Genomic DNA, 24,121 nt, shown 5'->3' on the forward strand with positions numbered 1-24,121 from the left:
GTGAGGTGATGAATGTTAACTAAACTTATTGTGATAATTATTTCACAATATATACATATACCAATTATGTTGTACACCATAAACTAATACAATGTTATATGTCTATTATATCTTAATTTGCTTATTTATTAAGATCTTTCTCCCCCAAATATTAATATTTTATAAATACTACTGAAAATCATCAAATACATTAAGACCATAAACATAAAGGTTAATATTATTATAGGTCAGGTCTATTGATATTGCTCAGCTGGACAACCTATATGAACCAAAAAATAATTTTTTATAATAAGGGACAGCAATATCACTTTTATTCAGTCATTAGTAATTACATATATAATCTGTAAAAGAAAGTTTTAGTAATTTTTAAAAAGATCCTAATAAGGCAACAGAACTTTTCTGCCAGCAGTAAAAAGAAATTTCACAATAATAGCACCCTATGTAGATAATGAATCTAAAGAACTCTTTTTTGACAGTACTTACAGATGTATAAGCAGTTGGCTGTGTATTCTGGTGAGAGATGGATGAATCCATATGGGTCAAACCCAAGAAATTAAGACATAAAGGAGGAGTCAAACGGCAAAATAACCTGCAGTAAGCATTAATAAACACAATATATAAAAAATAAAGCAGCAAGATACATTATATATTATGTTGAAATACATTAAGAACATTTCAGATCATTGTAACTATTATTCTCATCCATTTGTATTTTTAGTTCTTAATACAAACTGCCCTTACTTTTGAGACATTCTGAAAATCCTATTAATCACATCTTCCTTAAAAACATCAACACCTACAAGGCAAAACTCCAGCCTCAGGATATCTCCTTCGGTGGTGTTTGCCACTGCTTTATCCCAAGAATTTGTAGAGTGCCTCTGTATGTGCCTCTTCCACGCCTACCATCTGTGTAATCTAAATCTGTCTCAATAGCATGACGAGGACAGTAACATCCTCAAGGTGAATTGTACTCAGTACGTAAAAGATCTGAAGTTTTATCAAAGTATGTCAACTCTGACAATTACAGGTATAAATAATTGTTGGAGCTCAGTTTTGACCAGATAAAAAGAGAACCTTACAGAACTACAGAGTTGGAGAGTAGGAGGAGACAAAAATGAAGAGAGGGTGTGAATACAAAGAGGTAATATGAGGCGTTCTTTTGTGGTGATAGAATAGTTCTGTATCTTGATTGTGGTGGTGGTTATGGGAATCTACACACACACATACACACACACACACACGAATAAAGGACAAAAAATACTGAAAATTAATAAGGTCTGTGGTCTAGTTAACAGTAGTGTGTCTGTGTTTGTACAACAGCAATATAAAATGTCTCCCCTGGGGGAAGCTGGGTGAAGGCTACTAGGACTCTTTGTATTATATTTGCAACTTCCTTTGAGTCTATAATTATTTGGGAAAAAAAGGTAAAAAAAAAAAAAAAAAAGGTCTTAGAGATGCCTCAGATATTGATTCCTCTTGAAGTTCCCAAAGTCCAGCCCTAAAAACCTAATATAACTAAGTTAACAATACGGACAAATAGTAGATTGTGCAACCTAGCCCAAGCTGGAACCATCTCTCTAAACTTCTACTAAATCTCTCAGCAAAAATTATTCTTTTGGTGTTCTTGGTCCTCCACAATTCAGTTTGAGGCCACTGAACCTCATAACACTTTCTAGGTCTGACTTAGTCTCTAAACTCTCAAATGTTCTTATTATTACTAACCTATTTATTGACCCTCTAACTGGTAAATCCAGGCTCACCATGTCTTTCTTTTCCTTCCTAATCTAGCATACCCATTTTAACCCTAAACTTCAAGCAGGATTTATCTAGCAATCAACAAGCACCTAATTAATACTTAAACCTAATCAATTAGCTCATAGAAATACAGGTGTTAGTGAAGACCCATAAACAAAAAGAAATAAAAGAGAGAGCCATAACAATACATGTAATGAAGACATTTCCCTTGTTTCTACACACAATCTACTTACATGCCACTGAAAAGAAGGCTGTAAGCATCAGTCTGGTGATGTGAAGCCAGGTAATAATAGTTAAATACACGAATCCTGAACACAGTAGAATAAACACAGATACTGAGGAAGAAGATGGAGAGGAAGCAAGCAATCTAGGAAAACAAAGAACCCAGTTTCAGACTAACAGACTTCAATATTCATACACCATCACAAGCATTATCTTTTAATTCCAGCTAACATTTATTGACATGCTAAAATTTATACACAGTAACAGTATAAATTTTAACCACCTAAGAAAATGAAATTATGAAAACAAATCTACATCTTAATCAGTCCCACATCCTATCCATAAGTTTCAAAGCTACCTCCTGAAGTGAGCCTGTTCTCCCATTCCCTTGGCAACTCTTCACATGAAGACTATAAGTTATGTAGCTTCACTGGCATAAAGAGGATCAAAGCATTCTCATAGAAGTACTTTGCACTATTTTGCATCTTTTCATCTCTCCTCAAATACAGTTCTTAGTTTTTATATTCTGGGGAAAATGATGAAGCTCATTTTTGGAAGTCTGAATAATAACACTGTGGGAAACTTCACTGCTTTCATTATTACTAGAAGAAATATATGGAGAAAAGATACAACAGTTAAGGATTATACTATGGCGGACATTTATTTACGACCCATATAAAATAAACTGACCTCGATATAAATATAATTGTATGTTTTTTCGGCCAGCTGTATGAAGACTGCAAAGAGGGATAAGACAGGTGTAGTGCTAAAGAATGTGCACTCTGACCACACAACAATCACGGAGAAGATGGACAACAGCACAGCAAGGACCCTATAAAACCACGGTCGCAAAAGACATTCCCAGTACCACTCTGGAAGATAAAAGAAAAAAATGATTAGGAAAACCATAAAGGAGTAACAGCGTATTTACAGTGTTTCAAAATACCTCCAATACAAGATACGCAATTGCAAAGAGAAAAACAGTGGTGGAACCAGGCAGACGCCATCCTAAGCAAATGATCATCAGTAATGGGACAAACTGATATTATGTGCCTCATGCTCTGATAAGAACACATTATTGCTGAGGTATTCCTGCCAAAAATGCAGAACCTGCATCTGATTATGAGGAAACATCAAACTCAAATTCAGGGACATTCAATAGAAAACTGACCTGTACTCTCCAAAACATCAATGTCATAAAATAATAACAGAGACACAGAAATTGTTCCAGATTAAAGGAGACTAAGGAGACATGACAACTGAATGCAATGCACGATCTGGGATTTTTTTTACAAAGAATATTATTGAGACAATTAGCAAAATCTGAACAAGGTCTGTAGATAACTACTGTATCAATGCTAATTTCTTTATTTTGATCACATTGTACTTGGTTATGTACAAAAACGTCTTTATTCTTAGAAAATACACACTGAAACATTGAGAGGTAAAGAGGTTATCATGTCTGGATTTAACTCTGAAAAGATAAAGGAAAAATATGTATACAGAGAGAAAAAGATAAAGCAAATGAATAAGGTAAAATGTTAACATTTAAAGAATCTAGGTGAAGGGCATATGGGAATTCTTTGTATTATTCTGGCAACTTTTTGTTAAGTCTGACTTTAGGCAAAAAAAAAAAAAAGTTAAAGAAAAAAAAAGAAGAAAGCTCACAAAATTGAAAAGATTATACTTCATTTCATTCATTGAAGAGTTGAGCTCCTGGCTCACTCAATCTTTTCAACCCTACTCACAAGATAGTTCCTGGTGATTTCAATATCCACACAGGTGATCCTCCTTTCAATACCCTGGTCTTTCACTTCCTCAACCTACTCTCCTCCAATGAGTCTGTCCTCCAACTTACCTCAACTACTCATCCTTTAAATCTTTTATTACCGATAACTCCAACCCTTATAATCTCATTAAAGAATAGGATCCCTGTCCCCAAGCAACACCTTCATCTAGTATTCCAGCTCCACTGACTGACTTTCCCCTGACCAATAGTTCATTTATTCTACTACCTTTTTCTTGCCACTTAACCTGATGTCCTTATTGCTTTCTTTACCCAGCTCAGATTCCATAGTCTTTGACGATAATCACTCTCCAGTATCCCAATTCCTGTGGCCTCTCTTGCTTCCCTGTACTTGCTAAGCTAAACCACGCTCTGGTTAGATTCAACTCCTTGGCTACCCTGAGCCTGCATCAATGGAACTGCACATTGCAAGAGTAAGACACACAACTCTTCAGACTCGTCTCACTTTAAATTCTTAATCAATAGCTTCAAGTGGACCCTGAGCACTGCTTGGCTAGCATACTATAATTCACCAATCTTCTCCCATGCCTACTCTCCCTAAGCAACTATTTTGCGCCTTCTTTTCTCAAATTTCCAAAATCTCTTGCCCTATAATGACTCTCAGCATTTCACTGAGAAAACAGAAGCTGGAAGAACAGAACCTCCCCAAGTGCCCGCCACTACATCTTTTCACACCTGCTCAAGTATATTTGTGCTTTACCTCCTAAACTAAGGCCTTTCTCCTCACTATTCACTATCTCCCATTTCATCTCGCCTGTAAATGTACATTGTCCCAGCCATTCTCTTCTGTCTCAACATATTTCCTCGAAGGTGTCATTTGCAAATTACATGCAATAATTTCTCTTGACCCTACCACCCCCTCCTTCAGCTACTCCCTCTTTATTCCCTTTTATAAGGAAAACATTTTGAGAGTTTTCTATTGTGTCTCTAACTGCTTTCCCTCTTTTTTCTTTCAAATTTCGATCAGGCTTTTTCACCCTTCCCCCCACTTCATTTCTCTGAAATCCCATTGTCAAGTCTTAATATTCATAATAATCTACCTATCTGAAACATTTGAAAAGGTACTTTATACAACCTTTTTCTCAAAACATTTCACAGTCCTGGTTTTCCTCCTATTTCACCGGCCATTCTTTTTCTAGTCTTTTCTGCTGGTTCCTCCACATCAACCTGATGTCTAAATTGGCAGTACCTCAGGCTTGGTCCTCAGATTTTCTCTTCTCTATCCCATCACTTCTTCACTGACTTTATCCTAACCCATGGCCCACCTGTACATTAATGACACCCTAATTTATATTTGCAGAGCAGACTTCTTCCCTGAACTCCAATATCTACAGCCAACTACCTACTCAGCATCCTGTTCATACCTTTATGTATATATTGCCTGTTTTTCTCACTCTGCAAGGGCAGGAATTTTTGTCTTTTTTGTTCACTGATCTATATCAAGCACCCAACAATTCACAGCATATGCAGGCTCAAATATTTGTTGAATGAATGAAAACAAGTATCACATCATTCCTTTATTTAATTAAAAAAAAAGATCTTCATTGAGACATTTGTTATGGCCATGTTTTCATACTCAACACCAAACATGTAAAAGAAAATCAAGTGAACTTAACAGTTTATTTGAATAAATAGGGTAAACAGAAGTTCTAATACTGTGACACTTTGGTATTTTCATTAAGTTCTTCATACTAAATTTGATAACATTTGAAGAAAGTGTCATAAATAATCATAAAGGAGAATAAAATAATTACGACTATTGAATGTAGGTTTTGTATATAGACTAATAAATGTAAGTAATCAAAGAGGACATCTTAGGGGAACATTTTAGTAGTACGTCAAGACTAAAGAAGAGATCCACGCTTGTGATATAAAACTGCTTAAAATTCTAGTTGTTTTAAGTATATATTATGTATACAAAATATGCTTGATGTATTGCATATATTTTTGCATAGAATTTTGGTTATCTGTGAAGAAAGAGTGGAAGCTAATAGTTTATATGTTATATGACAAGTAAAATAGTTTTTTGGGGGAGGTTTATCAAATACATAGTATTACCATATGGCATAAGTCAAATACAATTATAATTCAACTTTGCATTGGTGAAAATATACACTTTCCGTCAGAAAAATTATCAGCATTAAACTTTGAAATGTACATCAAATTACATACCAACTGTAGGATTATAAAAATATTGAATAAATCTATTTTCTGGCTCCGGCGATTGAAAGGTATGAACAAACTGACAAGTAGCACTAGTTTCATTTTTTGCTACATCTTCTAGATAAAATGCTTGTTCCAAAAGAATCTGCCATTGTACTTGAGTTCGACGGTGTCTCTGAACTGAATAAATCACCTAACAAAGAGAGCAGGGGTATACCTGTCAGTGTTCTGATCCAACAGTGATTCAACTCCCCACTAAGGAGCATGTTTTGGTTGTCACAATAGGAAAGTGCTCGTGGCATTTACTGGGTGGAGTCAAGGATGTTAATATTCTATAATACATATAACACTTATGCTTAGTGAATAGCTCTCCCTCCCCAAATGCCAACAGTAACCATGTCGAGAAAAACGAAGTTAAAACACTTCAAAGAATAATGATAAGGACAGGATCAAAGGAAGTTTCTGATACACATTTACTCAAACTTCCTTTTTTGTGGGCAGTAATTACAAATCTAACTAAAATCATCAGAAGGTAAAAAGGCTATATAAAGTTACCTGTTTATGTAGTTTTACCAGACTCTTTTCACTTGGATAGGTATTATGTTTTTCATCAAAATCTTCATAATCATCCATGTTCCTACCCATTTTTTCCTGATACTCTATAGGGCACTAAAAGGAATGAGTAGATTTTTAGAAATTTTATTTGCAAAAAAGATAAAAATTTTATTTTTATTAAAAATCTTTCATTCTTGAGCATATCTAATTTTCTTGCAAACATCTTCCAGATTTGAAGTCGTCTACCCCACTATCAGTCATTTATTACCTCTATGAACTTGGGCAAGTTGGTTAACCTCTCTGAATAGATCTCAAAAGGTAGCAAATATAAGAGAAATGATTAGAGAATTGGTTCTCATGACTATCATCTTAACCAAAAGGAGCACTAGCTAATAATTAGTATAATAGATTTAAAATATAGGAAAAGAACTGGACAGCCATATGCAAAAAAAGGAAACTAGACCACTATTGCATACCATACATAAAAAATCAACTCAAAATGGATTAAAGACTTGACTGTAAGACCCAAAACCATAAAAATCCCAGAAGAAAATATAGGCAGGATGCTCTCTGACATTGGTCTTAGCAATATCTTTCTAGATATGTCTCCTCAGGCAAGGGAAGCAAAAGCAAAAATAGACAAATGTGATTATATCAAACTAAAAAGCTTCTGCACAGCAAAGGAAACCATCAATAGAATGAAAAGACAACCGACCAAATGAGAGAATATATTTACAAATGATATATCCAATAGGAGGTTAACATCCAAAATATATAAAGAACTCATACAACTCAACAATGAACAAACGACCTGACTGAAAAATGGGCAGGAGAGCCAAACAGATATTTTCCAAAGAAGACATACAGGTGGCCAACAAGTGCATGAAAAGATGTTCAACATCACTAATTATTCGAGAAACGCAAATCAAAACCACAATGAGAGTATCAACTCATACCTGTAAGAATGGCTATTATCAAAACGACAAGAAATAACAAGTGTTGGTGAAGATGTGGAGAACACAGAACCCTCATACACTAATGGTGGGAATGTAAATTGGTGCAGCCGCTATGGAAAACAGTATGGAGAGTCCTCAAAAAATTCTATGGAAAACAGTATGCAGAGTCCTCAAAAAATTAAGACTACGACTACCGTATGATCTAGCTATCCCACCTCTGGGAATTTATCCAAAGAATATGAAAATACTAATCCTAAAGGATATCTGAACCCCCATGTTCACTGCAGCATTAATTACAATAGCCAAGATAAAGAAACAATCTAAGTGCCCATCAATGAATGAATGGATAAAGAAGCTGTGATACACACACACACACACACACACACACACACACACACACACACACACACACACATACATACAGGGGACTACTACTCAGCCATTAAAAAAAGATAAAATCTTGCCATCTGTAACAACATGGATGGACCTTGAGGGTATTCTGCTAAGTGAAATAAGTCAGATAAAGACAAATACCATAGGATTCAACTCATATGGGGAATATAAAAAGCTGATAAACAAACAAAAAGAAAATAAATGAATAAACCAAACCAAATAAAAACAAACATGTAGATACAGAGAACAGAGTAGTAGTGGGGGATAGGGTGAAATGGGTAAAGGGGATCCACTGTATGGTGACTGATGGAAAATAAATGTTTGGTGGTAAGGATGGTATAGGGTATCTAGAAGTAGAAATATAATGTTGTACACACAAAACTCATATAATGTTATAAATCAATGTTACCTCAATAAAAAATAAAGGCTTACATACAAGTCTTTAAAAATAAACTAAATACAAGAAAAGGAATAGTTCAGTGGCTCTGTGGTTGCAGAGAAGACAATTGGGGAACTCATTTCTGGAATAATCATTTTCGGAAGTATATGAATACCTCTAATTCAATACTAATGCATCAAAACCTTAATTGTATGGTTTCCTATTAAATATCTGTATTAAATATCTCATAATGTCATTCATTTTATGAAATATATTGTAAAATACCATGTACAAAGCTGATTAAATGTGATTATTGAGGACCTAATTTATTTTCTTATAGGAAATATGCTTTTAGTGACCACATTTAATGACAATTTTACAACCTATAAAGGTCCATTTCCATCACTGTGTCATGGTAATCATTTTACATTATTTAACATAACCTCTATAGCCACATTTCAGTGGAAAATACTGCCAATAAATAATGTTAAACCTATAGTAACAAAACAACAAATTCTATGTACAAATTACTATGGGTTTATGGTTAATATTGTCATGAAAATGGAAAGGAGTTGGAAGACTTCAATAATAGGCTGTTTGCATACTTTTCTGATGCTTTTATTATAATATTATAGTATGTAAATTTACATTTCAAAAGAAAATATAAGAGAATATTATTTAATTACCTTTTTAAGTATTGTGTCAACACATTTTCTCAGTGGGTGGTTATACTTGATGCTCTCATTCACTTTACGAACTTCCTATGAAAACAGTAAGAGAAATAAAAATATAACCATTTCTGTAGATTAGATGTTTCAAATCAGGATGCTCTAGGTACTACATATATTCTCACAAGTTTAGTTCCAACCCAAATCACTCAGCATATAATAAAGTTCTATTATCTGAATAAAAACTCTTAAGAACACAAATAAAAACACAAAATTACAGAACAGCTATACCTATACCCTCACACTTTTTATAACTTTCTAGATTTACTGCCTTACCATTTGCTTACTTGGTACACAAAGATGAATAAACATTATAAAAAGTCATGAAGGATCAGGCAAACTGAGATTCTAAAAGAACAGGACTACATTTCTCCATCTTGCTCCTCAAGCTCAATTATCTTATTATCTAAAATACAGCAGAGAAACCAGAGGAAGCAGAACAGGCTAAAAATGTCACGAAGCACCTGCTCCTTTCCAATGAGAGAGTACTTTACAGCAGTCACCACTAATGATTCATTCCACATTGTTAAAATTAAGAGTTCACTATGTGCCAGCACTGTGCTAGGTGTAAGGTCATCACAATCCATACTGGAGAGTGGAGTGGGAAGACATGGTGTTATAAGTCTTTCACTAAGATTGCAGTGTGGTGATGAGATAATTAAATCAACAATTTAATGCATATGAAAGAAATAAAGGGGTTAGAGAAGGGAATCTTTAGAATCAGTAGTTCTAAAAGAATCACAATATTCTATAATATTAATGAAATTTTTGAGAAGTTGGAACCACTGTTCTAGGAAGAAGAAACAGCATGTTCAAAGGCTGGGAGGCAAGAGTGAACCAACCAGGATATTAAAAATAACATTCTGATTATAAGGTAGAGGATGGCCTTAAGAGATGTAAAACTGGTGGGCAGGGAAACCATAGGGCATATAGAAAAAGTTGTGAAAAAACATAACATATATGGAAAAAAATCACTATCCTTAATATATGGAGAGCTCTTAAAAATCAAAAGAAAAATGGGAAGATACAGAAGAAATGCAATTGGCCAATAAATATCTGAAAAGACGTTCAAACCCACTAAAAAAAACTACAACTTTTTAAAATGAGGACAGTTTTCTTGTAAAATTATAAAAAATTGCTCTTATGTAATGAGGTAAGATTGCGGGGGAAAAGGCCTCCCTATACACAGTAAAATGTGATATAACCTATTTGGAAGATAATTTAGCAATATCCATCAAAATTTAAAATAATCAGACCCCATGAATAATCTGTACCAACAGACACTGCTCCTGTCAAAGAGCTTAGCTTAGTGAAGAAAACAGACATTATTTAAATAGAAATGGTGCGAAAACTGCTGTATAATCTAGCGTGGAAGACTTTCTGATGAACTGATTACTTAAACTGAGATAAAAAGCTAAACTGAGGATAGGAGTCAGCCGACCAAAGGGAGGAGCAAGAATATTCCAGACAGAGGGACAGCATGTTCCAAGGCCTCCAAGCAGAAGTGAACAAGGAGTTTCAGGAAAAGAAACTCCAGTGACTAACGGGAAAGGAGAGCAAGGGTCTGCGCTGTGCTTGATCAGGCTGTAGAGTAAGAGCAAAGTATTCCAGAAGGCCTTAATAACATTTCATTTTGAGGTCAATGAGTAAGGCCTAAAAACGGAATGACAGGACTTGGGTTTTTAAAAGGTGCTTGAAGCATCACTACATTACACTCTTCCATTTCTAAGCTACCTTAAAGTTTTGTTGATTAGTTAGCATAACTTTGAATACAAACTATACAGTCTGATTATATATTATAAATGAAAATCATATTTTTACTCTAAATTCTTTAGCATATTAAACAAAAGCAAGTACTGAAACATTGATATTTGCTATATCTTATAAATTTAAGTTTCCTTCAAGGTTCATAATTTTTATAAAGTGTGGAAAGTATTTGAAATAATAGCTTATTTTCTTCATATCAAATAACATAACTTTGAACTCTGTCATTATTGTGCCCAATCAATTCTTTACCAGACAAAATATATCAAGTCAGACTAAAAGGCAATTTTCAGTGGAATAAGTAGCTATTTGTCCCTCTCCAAATCCTCTACCTTGAAAAATGACAGCAGGTAGAGGTGACCCCTGGCCATCTAGCAAAAATTCCTTTTGAATGGTTTGACATGGTTTATAAGTTTTATTAATGCTTCAAAGAAAAGTAACAGACACACAGATGTATACATTCACTCCATAGAAAACATATCATAAAACACTAAACTGGTTTTTATAAAACTGCATTTGGAAGATTTTATGGATAGATGAAAAATATAATTAGTAATTACCAGGAAAAAAAAAAAGGTGATTGTGATCTCTTAAAAGATGTATTCAAAACCAGTGTATCTTAAAAGTTTTCTCTCAAACTAAGTTATCAGTATTCTTGTCCATGCTTTATTCTGCACACCTCCATCAGATTATCCTAAACCACATACAGGATCATGTCTCTTCCCTGCATGCAAGGTGTCAATGATTCCTCACTGCTTTCAAAATACACTCTGAACTTTTGAGTCCAACATTCAAGGCCCTGCTATCTGGCTATCTATCTTTCAAACCTTATAAACTTTATCTTTTATCTTATGCATAATTAACTTGGTTTTAAAACCTCCTGATACCTGACCAGAATGCTGTCAGCTATGAAAATTCTACCCATTCTTCAAGGCCCAGGTCATATTTCACTTCCTCCATTTCACCTCTTCCTCTAAGTGAAACTTCTTTACACTACAGCATGTATCATTTACAGTGCATTTATCATATACTGTGAGGGACTGTACAGTTTTCTACTCTAGACCGTTAGTATCCTAATGGCCAGTTCCACATAGCGCTTAACATGGCAGGAAGACACTAGGTATTTAAAAAATGATGAAAAGAAATTTCTCCACAAGTTTATAAATTTTCAGACATTCAGAAAAACAGAAAGGATCCCAAATTCCCTTTAAACATATGGAGAAAGAAATTCATACCTGCTAAATCATGCATTTTTTGAGGGGGCAAAAAAGGGCCAGAGTTCTCCTGCTATGTATGTGCCGCTATTTTCAAAAGATCCATTAAGAAAAGAGTGGTTTCTTACCATATAAAAATGGATCAAATTAACATTTTGTACACCTTAAATTTACACAATGTTTTACATCAGATATATTTAATAAAAAGAGTGGTTTCTTATTTACATGGAAAAATTTTTCTTATTGAAAATATTTTAAATCCCTCACACCTTAAACCTACACTAAAATAGCAAAGAAGGCATCAATTCCAATCCTTAATTTTCCACATCCTATTTCTAAGTAGAGGACTCCTATTTAACAACAACAACAACAAAATCTATCTTTATTCAGACACTGAAGATTCCTCCTAGCAAAATCCAGATCTAAAATAATAAACTGGGGCTTCCCTGGTGGCACAGTGGTTGAGAGTCTGCCTGCTAATGCAGGGGACACGGGTTCGAGCCCTGGTCTGGGAAGATCCCACATGCTGCGGAGCAACTAGGCCCGTTAGCCACAACTACTGAGCCTGCATGTCTGGAGCCTGTGCTCCCCAACAAGAGAGTCCACGATAGTGAGAGGCCTGCGCACCGCGATGAAGAGTGGCCCCCGCTTGCCACAACTAGAGAAAGCCCTCGCACAGAAACAAAGACCCAACACAGCCAAAAATAAATAAATAAATAAATAAAATAATAAACTGCATTTAATTTATACTTGGTCAAGGAATTTTGAATGAACTGGTGAAATCCATATTCCTTAAATCTGAAACAACTGAATTTAATACCAACTTTTGAGGGGAACATTATCAAATTTAAATGATCTCCTTTAAATTATTTTATTATCAAAGATAAATTTTCAAATTTTTTTTTCAAAATTCAAATTTTCAAATATATCAAATATAAAAAATACCAAATACAAATTAACTTCTTTTAAAAAATGTAATAATGTCCATCACATGCCTAAGGAAATTTAATAGAGTATTATTTATAGGAGATTTACTCCTATATTTTGAACCAATGTCTTCTGCTACAGTTCTTAACATTTTATAAATAAATGCTGAGAAGCAACATAAAAATTTTCAACCACAATTAAAGAATCAGTATTCATTCTTTTGTTCATTTATTCATTCACTTAAAAATGGCTGCTGAGTATCTAAGAATCTGGAGGACCAAAGAAGGTGTTACGGGTTGAACTGTGTCCCCCCCAAAATCATATGCTGATGTCTCAAGCCCCAGTACCTTAGAATGTAATCTTGTCTGGGAATAGGGTTGTTGCAGATATAACTGGTTAAATTATGATAAGGTCATACTGGAATGTGGTGGGCCCATAATCTGTCTGGTGTCCTTAAAAAAAGAGGAAATTTGGACCCAGGCACACAGGGAGAATATCATGTGAATATGAAGACAGAGATCTATAATACAAGCCAAGGAACACCAAAGACTGTCAGTTAACTACCAGAAGATAGAAGAGAGGTATGGTACAAATTTCCCTATAGCCCTCTAAAGGAACCAACCCTGCTGACACCTTGATCTTGGATTTTCAGCCCCCAGAGCTCTGAAACAATAGATTTCTGTTGTTTAAACCACCTAGTTCATGGTACTTTGTTATGGCAGCCCCAGGAAACTAACACAGAAGCCTCCGCTGAAGAATTCTCACTTGTGTTGAGACCTGAAAATGAAGTAGGAATTAGCTAAAGAGACTGGAGAAATGAGTGTTCCAAGAGTTTGGGAATAGCATACTCAAAGACAGAATAGAGTGCCAACGAATGTTAACGGTTAAGAGCAGGGGTCAGCAAACCAGATCCAATCAGGCCCACCATCTGTTCTTGTTTGAACACATCCATTGCTCATTCACTGATATACTGTCTACGGCTGCTTTCATGCTACAGTGATGGAGTAGTTGCGACAGAGACCATATGGCACAGAAAACCTAAAATATTTACTATCTGGCCCTTTACAGAAAGTTTGCCAATCCTTGTTAAAGCATGAACTTGAGTCACACAGTGGCTCTATCACTCAGTAGCCATGTGAACATGGCAAACTCACCCTCTCTGTGTCTCATTTTCATTTATAAAACAAAGGTAAAAATATATCCCTTATAAGGTTGTTTTGAGAATTAAATGTATTAATATATATAAAGTGCTTAGAAAGTCACAGGAAAATATGTGACTCTATATACTTGTTTGCCTACATACTTGTTTGCTATTATCATCACCATTATTAAGTTTGAGGAACCAAAGTTGACCAGCATGGGGAAGACAGAGAGATAAGAGAGAGCTAGACGTGGGCCAAATCATGTTTTGGTAGGCCACATTACAGCATTTTGCTTTACTCTAAAGTGAACGAAAGCCTTCAACATAAGGTTTTAAGCTGAAGAATAACATTATTGGAATAGCATATTTGCCCAGAGGAGCAAAATTTGAGGTGACTACAACCTTTTTTAAAATCAACAACGAAATTATTAAACAGCAAAATTTTATAATTTGTTGTATTTTTTGTGTGTATGTTATTGAAATGTATACTTTCAACAACTTTGTGAAGTTGGTTCAAGTCATATGAATTTTACAAGTGAGTAAAATGAAGTGCCTTATTAAGATTACAGACAGGAAACAAAACTTAGGGACACAAATTCCCATGTATATTGGTCTCTAAAGAGGTTTCCAGACTTGGTGGGATTACTTTGGGTCAAACTTTCAGGAAGATGCGTCCTTTAATTTCTATTTTCACTTCTACTATGTCACGGTAACCATATAACTTATCATCTAATCTGGGAAACTTTTGAGTCTTAACTTTTAACTATTAAAAGTTAACCCAGGGGACTTACCTGGTGGTCCAGTGCTAAAGAATCCGCCTTGCAATGCAGGGGACATGGGTTTGATCCCTGGTCAGGGAACTAAGATCCCACCTGCCGCGGGGCAACTAAGCCCGCACACCACAACTACTGAGCTCGCGTGCCTCAACTAGAGGCCCCGTGCCGCAAATTACAGAGTCCACGTGCCACAACTACAGAGCCCACGTGCCCTGGAGCCTGCACACCACAAGAGAGAGCAAACCCACACGTCACAACTAGAGAAGCCCGTGCACCACAACGAAGAGTCCGCGCAGTGCAACGTAAGATCCTGCATGCCCCAACGAAGATCCCGCGTGCCGCAACTAAGACCTGGCGCAGCCAAAAAAATAAATAAAATAAAAATAAAAGTTACCCCAAGACAACAAGCATAACCCTGCACTGTTGAATATATTCTCCCTGCATCTGTCGGTTAGAAGATGGAGATGATATCTCATGAAGCTGAACTGCCAATAAGAAGTCATTTGAACGGATGAGACATCCTTAATAACTGTACATCACCAAATTTTTATTCTAAAGCCCATCAGTGTGCCAACAACAACGACAAAACCAACAGTATATCCAAAAGGAGATACACACAACTTGATGACTGCTGACTCTACGGTTTAAAGTTGCTTACCTCCATGACATCTTCTAAAGTCTCTTCTGCATCTGCTTTCTCCGTCATCAATTTGGCTGCCTTAAAATAAGTTTTCATAAGTAGATAACCTCTTTTTGCTCCATTCCAGTATGACCGAGGGATTTCTACCAAGCCATACCCCAACAACAACACCAGAAGAAAAAGACCCCATGTATTTGCAGCAGCTATCCCAATTGTCTGAAGCTGGTTCCTAAGGAAGAAAACATAAGCAGATAGCTGTGATAGGTAAATTTTTGCAACAAAAATGTTAAATGGAACTAACTAGTGTTAAAGTGTTAAATGGTTTTTCAGAAAACAACTGCCCTACAAGATGGCTCCAATTTTATATGAAAAAATTCGACCTTCAAATCCTCAGCTACTCTTTTAGTAACAGCAGATAACGTGTTTTAATGACAAGTGTCATTAAAGTGTGACTTTAATGACAAGTGTCATAAAGTGTGACTGCAGAAATAGACTTTAACACAGGAAACACGGCTTCTATTAGTTAAAATTAGAATCTAGGAAAATTCATGGCAAAAATTATCCTGAAGAAAATATATTTTTCATTAGGTGCTTTCTTATTTAATATTAACCAAGAGAAGCCTGAAAAAAATTTTAAGCCTGAAAAAATTTTACCTTGTTTTAAGGCAGATGCACGCAAACCTCAAGAATGCAACAGTAAGGATTATCATTGCTACTCCATTCCTAAACTTCTCAGCTCTGACTCTTCACGTATAACAGACCACAAGTATAATACAGATTTCAATTTTATTGCAATGATAAATCCAAAGCTAAAGAGAAATATGACCTCAAATTATAGTCAGAACAAAAGAAAAGTATTCACAAGTTCCAATGAGAAAGAAATCTAGGTATTTAGTCATACACAGAATTTGAAAGGCTATCAAAAAATCATGGGAGGGGCTTCCCTGGTGGCGCAGTGGTTGAGAGTCCGCCTGCCGATGCAGGGGACAGGGGTTCGTGCCCCGGTCCGGGAGGATCCCACATGCCGTGGAGCGGCTGGGCCCGTGAGCCATGGCCGCTGAGCCTGTGCGTCTGGAGCCTGTGCTCCGCAACGGGAGAGGCCACAACAGTGAGAGGCCTGCGCACCGCCAAAAAAAAAAAAAAAAAAAAAAAAATTAGTGGGATGCAGTGAAAGCAGTGCTTAAAGGGAAATTTATAGCACTGAATGCATACTTAGAAAAAAAAAAAAAAATCATGGGAGTTAATACTTTTAACATATAGCTCTTAGACAAAGCATCAGTCCCTTGTCCAATATGTATATTCAAAGATGTTATTCCATATTTTCCTTCTTAGTAATATATATTATTATGATATTGGGGGAATCTATAAAACATATAATGGTAGGTTTCTCAAGGAAATGTTTATCTGCATATGAGATAAAAATTAATTTTCAAAAATGCAAAGGTATACAGAAACAATGTTAAGAACATGGTTTTTCTTACCATTCTAAGTGCAAGTGTGGGTTTACAGCTACATAAATTAAAAACGCTCCAAAAATCAGCAAGTAGGTGCCATAATAGATTGCATTCTCAATCAGTGCAGTTTTGATCTTTCCAGTAATGGAAAACCCTCCCGATCTTGCATATGACTGCATAAAAGGTAACAGAATCCTGGATGATTAGAAAAAATATGATTAAAAAACACTTGACATGTCTGTATAATCTCAAAGTACTGAAAATATGTGAATCTCAATTTTAATGTGTGGTTCTTTTCATGAATAAATATGATTTTGAGTAATAATTAATACTGAACCAAACTGTAATGGATAGCTGAATATTTTTCTAATATTAAATTTTGGGGAGAGCAAAGCACATTCCTGGGAGCAAAAGGAGGCCACAATGACCAACAGAGAGTACAACAGTATGGGTGACTTACAATGAATCTAAAAAAAGGCCTTTAATGCTTTTATGAATAATTTAGATTGCATCCAAAGAATAATGAGGAATCATTTTCTTTAACGGAAAGGAGACATGATCAAATTTTAGTTTTCTAAGGACTGATAAAGCTTCAACATGGAGAATGTACTTAAATGGAACAAAATTGGAACTATATAGAGAGGGTAAGGGGTGGTACTGTGGTAAGAAGCAGGAGAGAAGGGTGGCTGTCAGTATACTGATGCTGAAGTAGCTAGGACACATCCCAAAGGAGGTGCACAGGAAGTAGCTTATAGAGTCATCACCATATCAATGGTACTGAAACATCAGTAGATGAAATCTGGAAGGGTGAGTGTACAGAATGAATGAGGGGCTTCCCTGGTGGTACAGTGGTTAAGAATCCACCTGCCAATGCACGGGACACAGGTTCAAGCCCTGGTCCGGAAAGATCCCACATGCACGGAGCAACTAAGCCCATGCGCCAAAACTACTGAGCCTGCACTCTAGAGCCCACGAGCCACAACTACTGAAGCCTGCACGCCTAGAGCCCGTGCTCCGCAGCAAGAGAAGCCACCGCAATGAGAAGCCCGCGCACCACAACGAAGAGCAGCCCCCACTCGCTACAACTAGAGAAAGCCCACACACAGCAATGAAGACCCAATGCAGCCAAAAATAAAATAAATTAAAAATAAATAAGTTTAAAAAAACAAAAACTGATTTAGAATGAATGAGAAGGACAGATCTGAGATGGACCCCTGAGAAATAGCAACTTTTAAAGGAAAGGCCAACAAACAGAAGGAGAGACCAGCAAAGGAAACTGAGAGAGCAGTCGAGAGTTACAGAAGAAGACTAAGGAGTATATGGAGCAGAAACCAGGAGAAGAAAGTATTTGAAAGTGGAGAGAGAAAACAATAGAATCAAATGCTGCCAAGAGGTCAAGTAAATTAAGAACCTGTATGTGTGAGTGGGAGGGGTAGAAAATACGGTTGAATGGGTTGAGGAGAGGGTAAGCAGTGAGCAAATGGAGACACTGATGCAGACACTCAAGAAGTTTGGCTGGGTAGGATAAACTATGGTATATTCACAAAATGGAATCTTTTACAGAAATGAAAAAGAAAAGAAGACGGAGACATACAACATAGAAGAATCTTCCAAATAGGTGAGCAAAAGGAGAAAGGCAAAAAAGTACATACTGTATAACTCCATATTTATAAAGTTGAAAAGCAGGCAAAACTAATCTATGGTGATCAAAGTCAGAATCATGGTTACCTTTGGGGAGCATAATGACTGGGAGAGAAGTATGAGGGAAGCTGCGGGGGATATTGTTAATGTTCTATATCATGATCTGAGTGCTGATTACATGGGTGTATTCACTTTGAAAAAAGTCAAACTAAACACAATCTGTGCAATTTACTGTACTAATTCATACTCACAAAAGGTCTCTCTTAAAAAATTCAGCTGTGATGAGTAATCATTGAGGGGGAAGATAGAAAACTGGAAAGGGTTCTGATTTGAGACAGTTTTGTTTTGTTTTTAAAGATGAGAGAATTGTACATGCTTGGTTGAAACTGGAAGCTAGAAGTATAAGTAACGAGAGCTGAAGGGGATGGGTCCATATTTCAGGAAGAGAGACTCTTCCATTCTTGGAGGGAAGGAAAGAAAGGATGGGTAGGTAGGTAGGTTTGTTGGTGAGAAGCTGAAATGAGCTGCCATCTGATGACTTCTTTTTTCACTGGGAGGCAGGAAGTAAAGTCATCTGCAAGGAGAGAAGGCGATTGTTTCTAGGATGTAAGAGAGAGAGAGTCACAAAGGGAAGAGCTGAGGTTTGTAGTGATTGGAAAGATTTGTTGTGGAGAATGAAGAGCAAGCAGACGAGAGAAACAAAAGATGAAAGTCTGGCAATGTTGAGGGCCTAGTCAAGTTCAGTGAACATGCTACAGGGGCACTACACTCTGCTATGTGATTTTTCTCTTGCAATGTTCACCACTTCCAGTTTTAGAGCTTAGTTACCCGCATAATATCTAAAATGCTCAGTAGGCAGTGGAAAAAGTATGAGTCTGGAGCACAGCAGAAAGACAAAGCTATATCAGGTAGAAAGAAAGATATGGAATGCATCACAGGTTAATGAAACCATGGCTATAATTAAAGTTATTCAGGGAGAGTCACATAACAAGATGACCAAAGATGGGACCCTAGGGAACACCAACATTTAGGAAATGCACCACAGAAATGGAGCCCATAAAGGAAATTCAGAAGGTTGGGCGAAGCACATAGAAAGAAAACCAGGGGATAATGATGAACTTAGCAAGAGAGCAGTTTCACATAACAATGGGACTTGAAGAAAACTGAATTGAAGAATGTCCAGAGAGAAGGCAATAACTAAAAGGGAATGGTGACGAGGAGAATTTTTTGTTTCTGTTCTCTATTTCTTGTTTGTTTTTTTTCTTTTCATTTCTTTTAAGATGTGAGAGACCCAAATGAGCAGAAAGAGACAGGATACAGATTTAAGGGAAAAAATAATGACACTTGAATAAATTCTAAAATATGAAAGTTCACTGGAAAAATAATCACTTTTAAAAATTTAGCCAAAATATCAAAAATTTTATCCTTCACTACCACTTACCATGTTAAAAATTGTGATGTCCAATATACTACCCTCCAGAAAATTGGCATGATTCCATCAGGAATATAACTCCATGGCTTGAAACACGGATGTTGGCTATTTAATAACAATTTAAAGCCAATTAATCATAAATGATTACTTACATGAATTGCACAATTAATTTGTGTGTAGCAAAGTTCACTTACATTCAGATTTTAAATTATTGATTCTAATTTGTAAAATTTCATAGAAAACTTAAAATTCAAAGCTGACTGTCGAAAAAACATACAAAAAGGGAATAAAACTGTTTTAAAGAGGAATGCATTTAAATTTTCAACTTTCAGTGTTTTTTTTAGTCATTGAGTAAAAAGAGGACAGAATGCTCTAATAGACTAATAAAGTGACAGTCCTGAAAAGCAAATGCATCGTGAAATCAAATCTCTGATTTGGTTACCTTTAGGGCTGATGATTACCTTTAAGATACACACTCACCCCATTTGTGGGGCTGGTTATGGTAGGAAGGAAAGACGTTAGGTGATTAATTCCTAGAAACTGGAACCCTGATTCATCAGTCATTTAGCATATCTCCTATGGAGACAGATGCCAGCATCTATACGTAATTCTGTTTGAAGTTTCTGAATATATGTGTATCTGCCCATAGATTCTTCCAGTAACAGTCAGCTTGCCTAGACTGTAAGGCTATCCTTTAGTCCAAGGGCTTCCAACAATCCATAATGGTTCTTCAAAAGGGAATAACAACTACATTTAAAATTTACCCTTATCCAGCTTTGATTTTAAAAAAATAAAATAAAAGCTGCATAAAGAAGCATGCAAATACTACTTAAAGCATTGGTAAAAGCTATAACCAATATTTGTTAGTTTTTTACTTGGAAGTTTGATATGAATTCAATATAACCTTTTGATAATTTGAACTTTATTCTCAGTCTAAAACTATAATGATATCAAAGGATGTGCCATATGAAAGGAATATCCTACATACAGAATAACTTCCTCGTCCTTTATTACAACCTTGTAAATTAAGGCAAATGAGAAAATGCATGCCCCACTTTTTTTGATCGGGGAGAGGCTGAGAGGAAAAACAGCTTTTGGAAGTCACTTTCTTAGTAAGGGACTAAAAAAAATCAGGTCTTCTCCAAGCTTCTCATTAGCATCTACTGAAAGGCCTTGTTTACCAATAAATATCTAAAATTTATTTAAGATTTAAACTTAAATAAGATACAAGGTAATTAAAAGTCTATTAGCAAAGGATGAAGAAGGGAGGTGAATAGAGAATGAGGATAAACTTTTATAAATATAAAATCCAGATGGTAAAAACTGACAATTTTTAAACAAATTGCCCCATACAATATTAAAAAAAAAAAAAAAAAAAGAAGAAAGTACCTTGGAACCGGGGTAGCAGCTGCATACAATCCTGTAATGTTGCTACTCTCAGTAGGGCTCGAGTTTGCAGCAGCATGTTTGCACCGGTTGTATATTGTCTAAAGCAATGAAGGTATGGTTTAAAAATGAAAACCAAAAAGTTACCAAGTACTTAAGGGATATTGAAGTGTATCAACCTATCTACCCAAAAGTACCTTCCTGGCTATGCTTTCAGTGATCAAATTCATAGAGTAACACTTAAGTTTAAAATATAAGTTAACTTTTACATGACTTGGTTGTCTTAAAAACATATCTCAAACATGCTGCATGACTACAACTGCCTTTTAAATTGTGAAAATCAGTTTCACCTCTTACCGTACTAACATCCAGAGGCAGTATGAAGACAATTAGAAAGCAGAGATACCAAGCTAGCAGTGTTCCAACAATTACAAGTCTATGTTGTTTCTTAAAGTCTCCATATCGATGAAGTAGGAATAATGCCAGAAAAAAGACAAAAACAATCTCGAGTCCCAAAGCTGCACCACTCATTATTCAATGCTTGCTCTGATTAACCAAAGTAATTCACATACAGGCCTGGATCATATCTGTAAACTGAAAGAAAAAAAAAAAAGTGTTAACATAGGAAATGACCACTTGGAAATCTAATTTTTTTTTTATTAATGTACTAATAGAGTCTTTAGAAAACTGTCAGGCTTTACATTGGACTATGAGTAAGATGAAAAGGATAATTCCTACTCTCAAGTACTTATGTCTTATTTTTAAAATCATATGCTGAAAATTTCACATAAATTGTACCTTCAGGAAAAAAAAACTATTTTAGCAAAAACCACACTAGTTCCAAAAATATTATAAAGTAAGAACACTAGATATGAACAGTTTCAATACGGCATCACTTGAAGTTTGTTCCTTAACATTATAAGTCGTAACAGAATATTTTCTATTAAATACACCAGTTACTGGATTCTAGGAAATTAGATATTTTGTAAAATAAAGTTTTCTAAGTACCGATAGTCATTACTTAAGATTTTCTAAAAGAGAGGGAGGGAGAGCCAGAAAGAGAGAGACCATTTGAAAGTAACGTTTCCTTTGTTTGAAATAGTATTTTTCTTTCTTTTCTCCTAATCTCATCTAACTTTTGGGACCTGAAATTCTTATTCATTTACTGCTCCACAAAATAAACTCAATATACTCATCACTTTCCATCTATCTATACAAATCTTATTTTCTTTAAAGTTACTTCACCTATTTTATAGGCAGAAAAATTTATCAATGATTACTGAATAAAGTCATACATTCGAAAATATTTTTAATTATAAATGCTGATGATACAGATAGCAGAAAATGGTTTACTTGATGTCTCTCTACTCATAAAATAATTTACCTTCACTAACTGAAGAAAATATATGTGCTTTCCACCTCTATAAAATCAATGTCAGGCATTTTTCTTTGTCTATGGATTAACTACAGTATCCCAAGGAATGAATCAACATCTTAACATAGAGAATCAAGATTATGATGCAACCCACCAAAATAAAATAAGGTAGAATCAATAAAATGTCAAATTAACAAACATCTCCAACCAAAACTAGTTATTAAAAGAATAAAGAAATTTGGGTACTTTAACAGGCTAAATTTAAATTTACATAAGAAATACTTCTTTATGGAATATCACAAATAAAAATCACATTTAATAAACTATTTACTTCATTATTTCTCTATATTATTGAAGTAGTTTCTTTCCATTCCTCTGTGGATTTCAACCAACATTTTCATTCTTAAATATCTAAAATTGAACCCCATTTGTCACTCTCTATCACCATATCCTGCTATATTTTTCTTCAAAGCACTTATCCACCTGATATAATGTATATTCTTTACTGTCTCCCTGAAAACACCCCCCAAGACACACACACACACACACACACACACACACACACACACACACACACACACACACAAACTCCATGAGCAGAGATTTGACTATTTTATTCAGTACTGTACCCCATGTCTCTAATACAGTGTCTGGCATACAGTCGCTATTCAAAAAATATCTCTTGAATGAATAAGCCAATGAATAAAAAACATTACTGTTTGCTTTAGTATATACACTATTTTTTATTACTGCTGACTTCAAAGGCAATGTAAAACTCTTGTTATTGTCCCCAAAACTAATTTTACAAATACTTATTACAACTCAAAACGCTTAGAACTCTGCTCATTACTACTACTAAAAATTTCAAATTTCATTTTCAAAGAAACAACCTGTACCATCACAATAAGTGAGTCAAATCTTATTTTTAAGTCAAGAATAGATTAAGTGGTTAGGTGACAGCTCGATGGAGAATGTGCTGATGAAAATTGTTACCATCTTTAAGATACAGCTTTTTTAAGAAAAAAAATCACTCAATGTGAATTTCATATAATTATCATATGAAAATCCCTTTATGGTTGGACCAAGATATTTATTTTGCCTGAAATTGTCCAGTGCAAGGAATATGACAACCATAGAAAAAAGAATATCAGAGATTAGCAAGGAAATGCTAAGGCATGGCAGAAGCATTGATGGACTATTATTGAAGTATAAGAAATGATATTTATGGGCTTCCCTGGTGGCGCAGTGGTTGGGAGTCCGCCTGCCGATGCAGGGGACGCGGGTTCGTGCCCTGGTCCGGGAGGATCCCACGTGTCGCGGAGCGGCTGGGCCCGTGAGCCATGGCCGCTGAGCCTGCGCGTCCGGAGCCTGTGCTCCGCAAGCGGAGAGGCCACGACAGTGAGAGGCCCGCGT

At 35.6% G+C, this 24,121-nt stretch overlaps 1 protein-coding gene across 3 annotated transcripts in view; it reads right to left on the minus strand.

Moving 5' to 3' along the window:
* LMBRD2 (LMBR1 domain containing 2) overlaps nt 1–24,121 on the minus strand; it is a 39,854-nt gene that overhangs the window by 13,966 nt on the left and 1,767 nt on the right. For 2 of the 3 annotated variants that reach the window (XM_028492842.2, XM_028492841.2), the window contains exons 2-12: nt 21,691–21,927; nt 21,337–21,434; nt 19,957–20,052; nt 16,902–17,069; nt 15,439–15,649; nt 8,917–8,991; nt 6,503–6,616; nt 5,957–6,140; nt 2,668–2,849; nt 1,989–2,122; nt 484–589 (exon numbers count right to left, since the gene is read on the minus strand). In XM_028492842.2, coding sequence (XP_028348643.1) covers nt 484–589; nt 1,989–2,122; nt 2,668–2,849; nt 5,957–6,140; nt 6,503–6,616; nt 8,917–8,991; nt 15,439–15,649; nt 16,902–17,069; nt 19,957–20,052; nt 21,337–21,434; nt 21,691–21,864 — 1,542 coding nt within the window. In that variant the 5' untranslated portion in view covers nt 21,865–21,927. Of the gene's footprint in view, nt 1–483; nt 590–1,988; nt 2,123–2,667; nt 2,850–5,956; nt 6,141–6,502; nt 6,617–8,916; nt 8,992–15,438; nt 15,650–16,901; nt 17,070–19,956; nt 20,053–21,336; nt 21,435–21,690; nt 21,928–24,121 lie in introns of those variants that run through there. The other variant, XM_007111466.3, reaches the window with a different exon arrangement.

Source organism: Physeter macrocephalus, chromosome 8, assembly GCF_002837175.3.
Source record: "Physeter macrocephalus isolate SW-GA chromosome 8, ASM283717v5, whole genome shotgun sequence".
NCBI lineage: Eukaryota > Metazoa > Chordata > Mammalia > Artiodactyla > Physeteridae > Physeter > Physeter macrocephalus.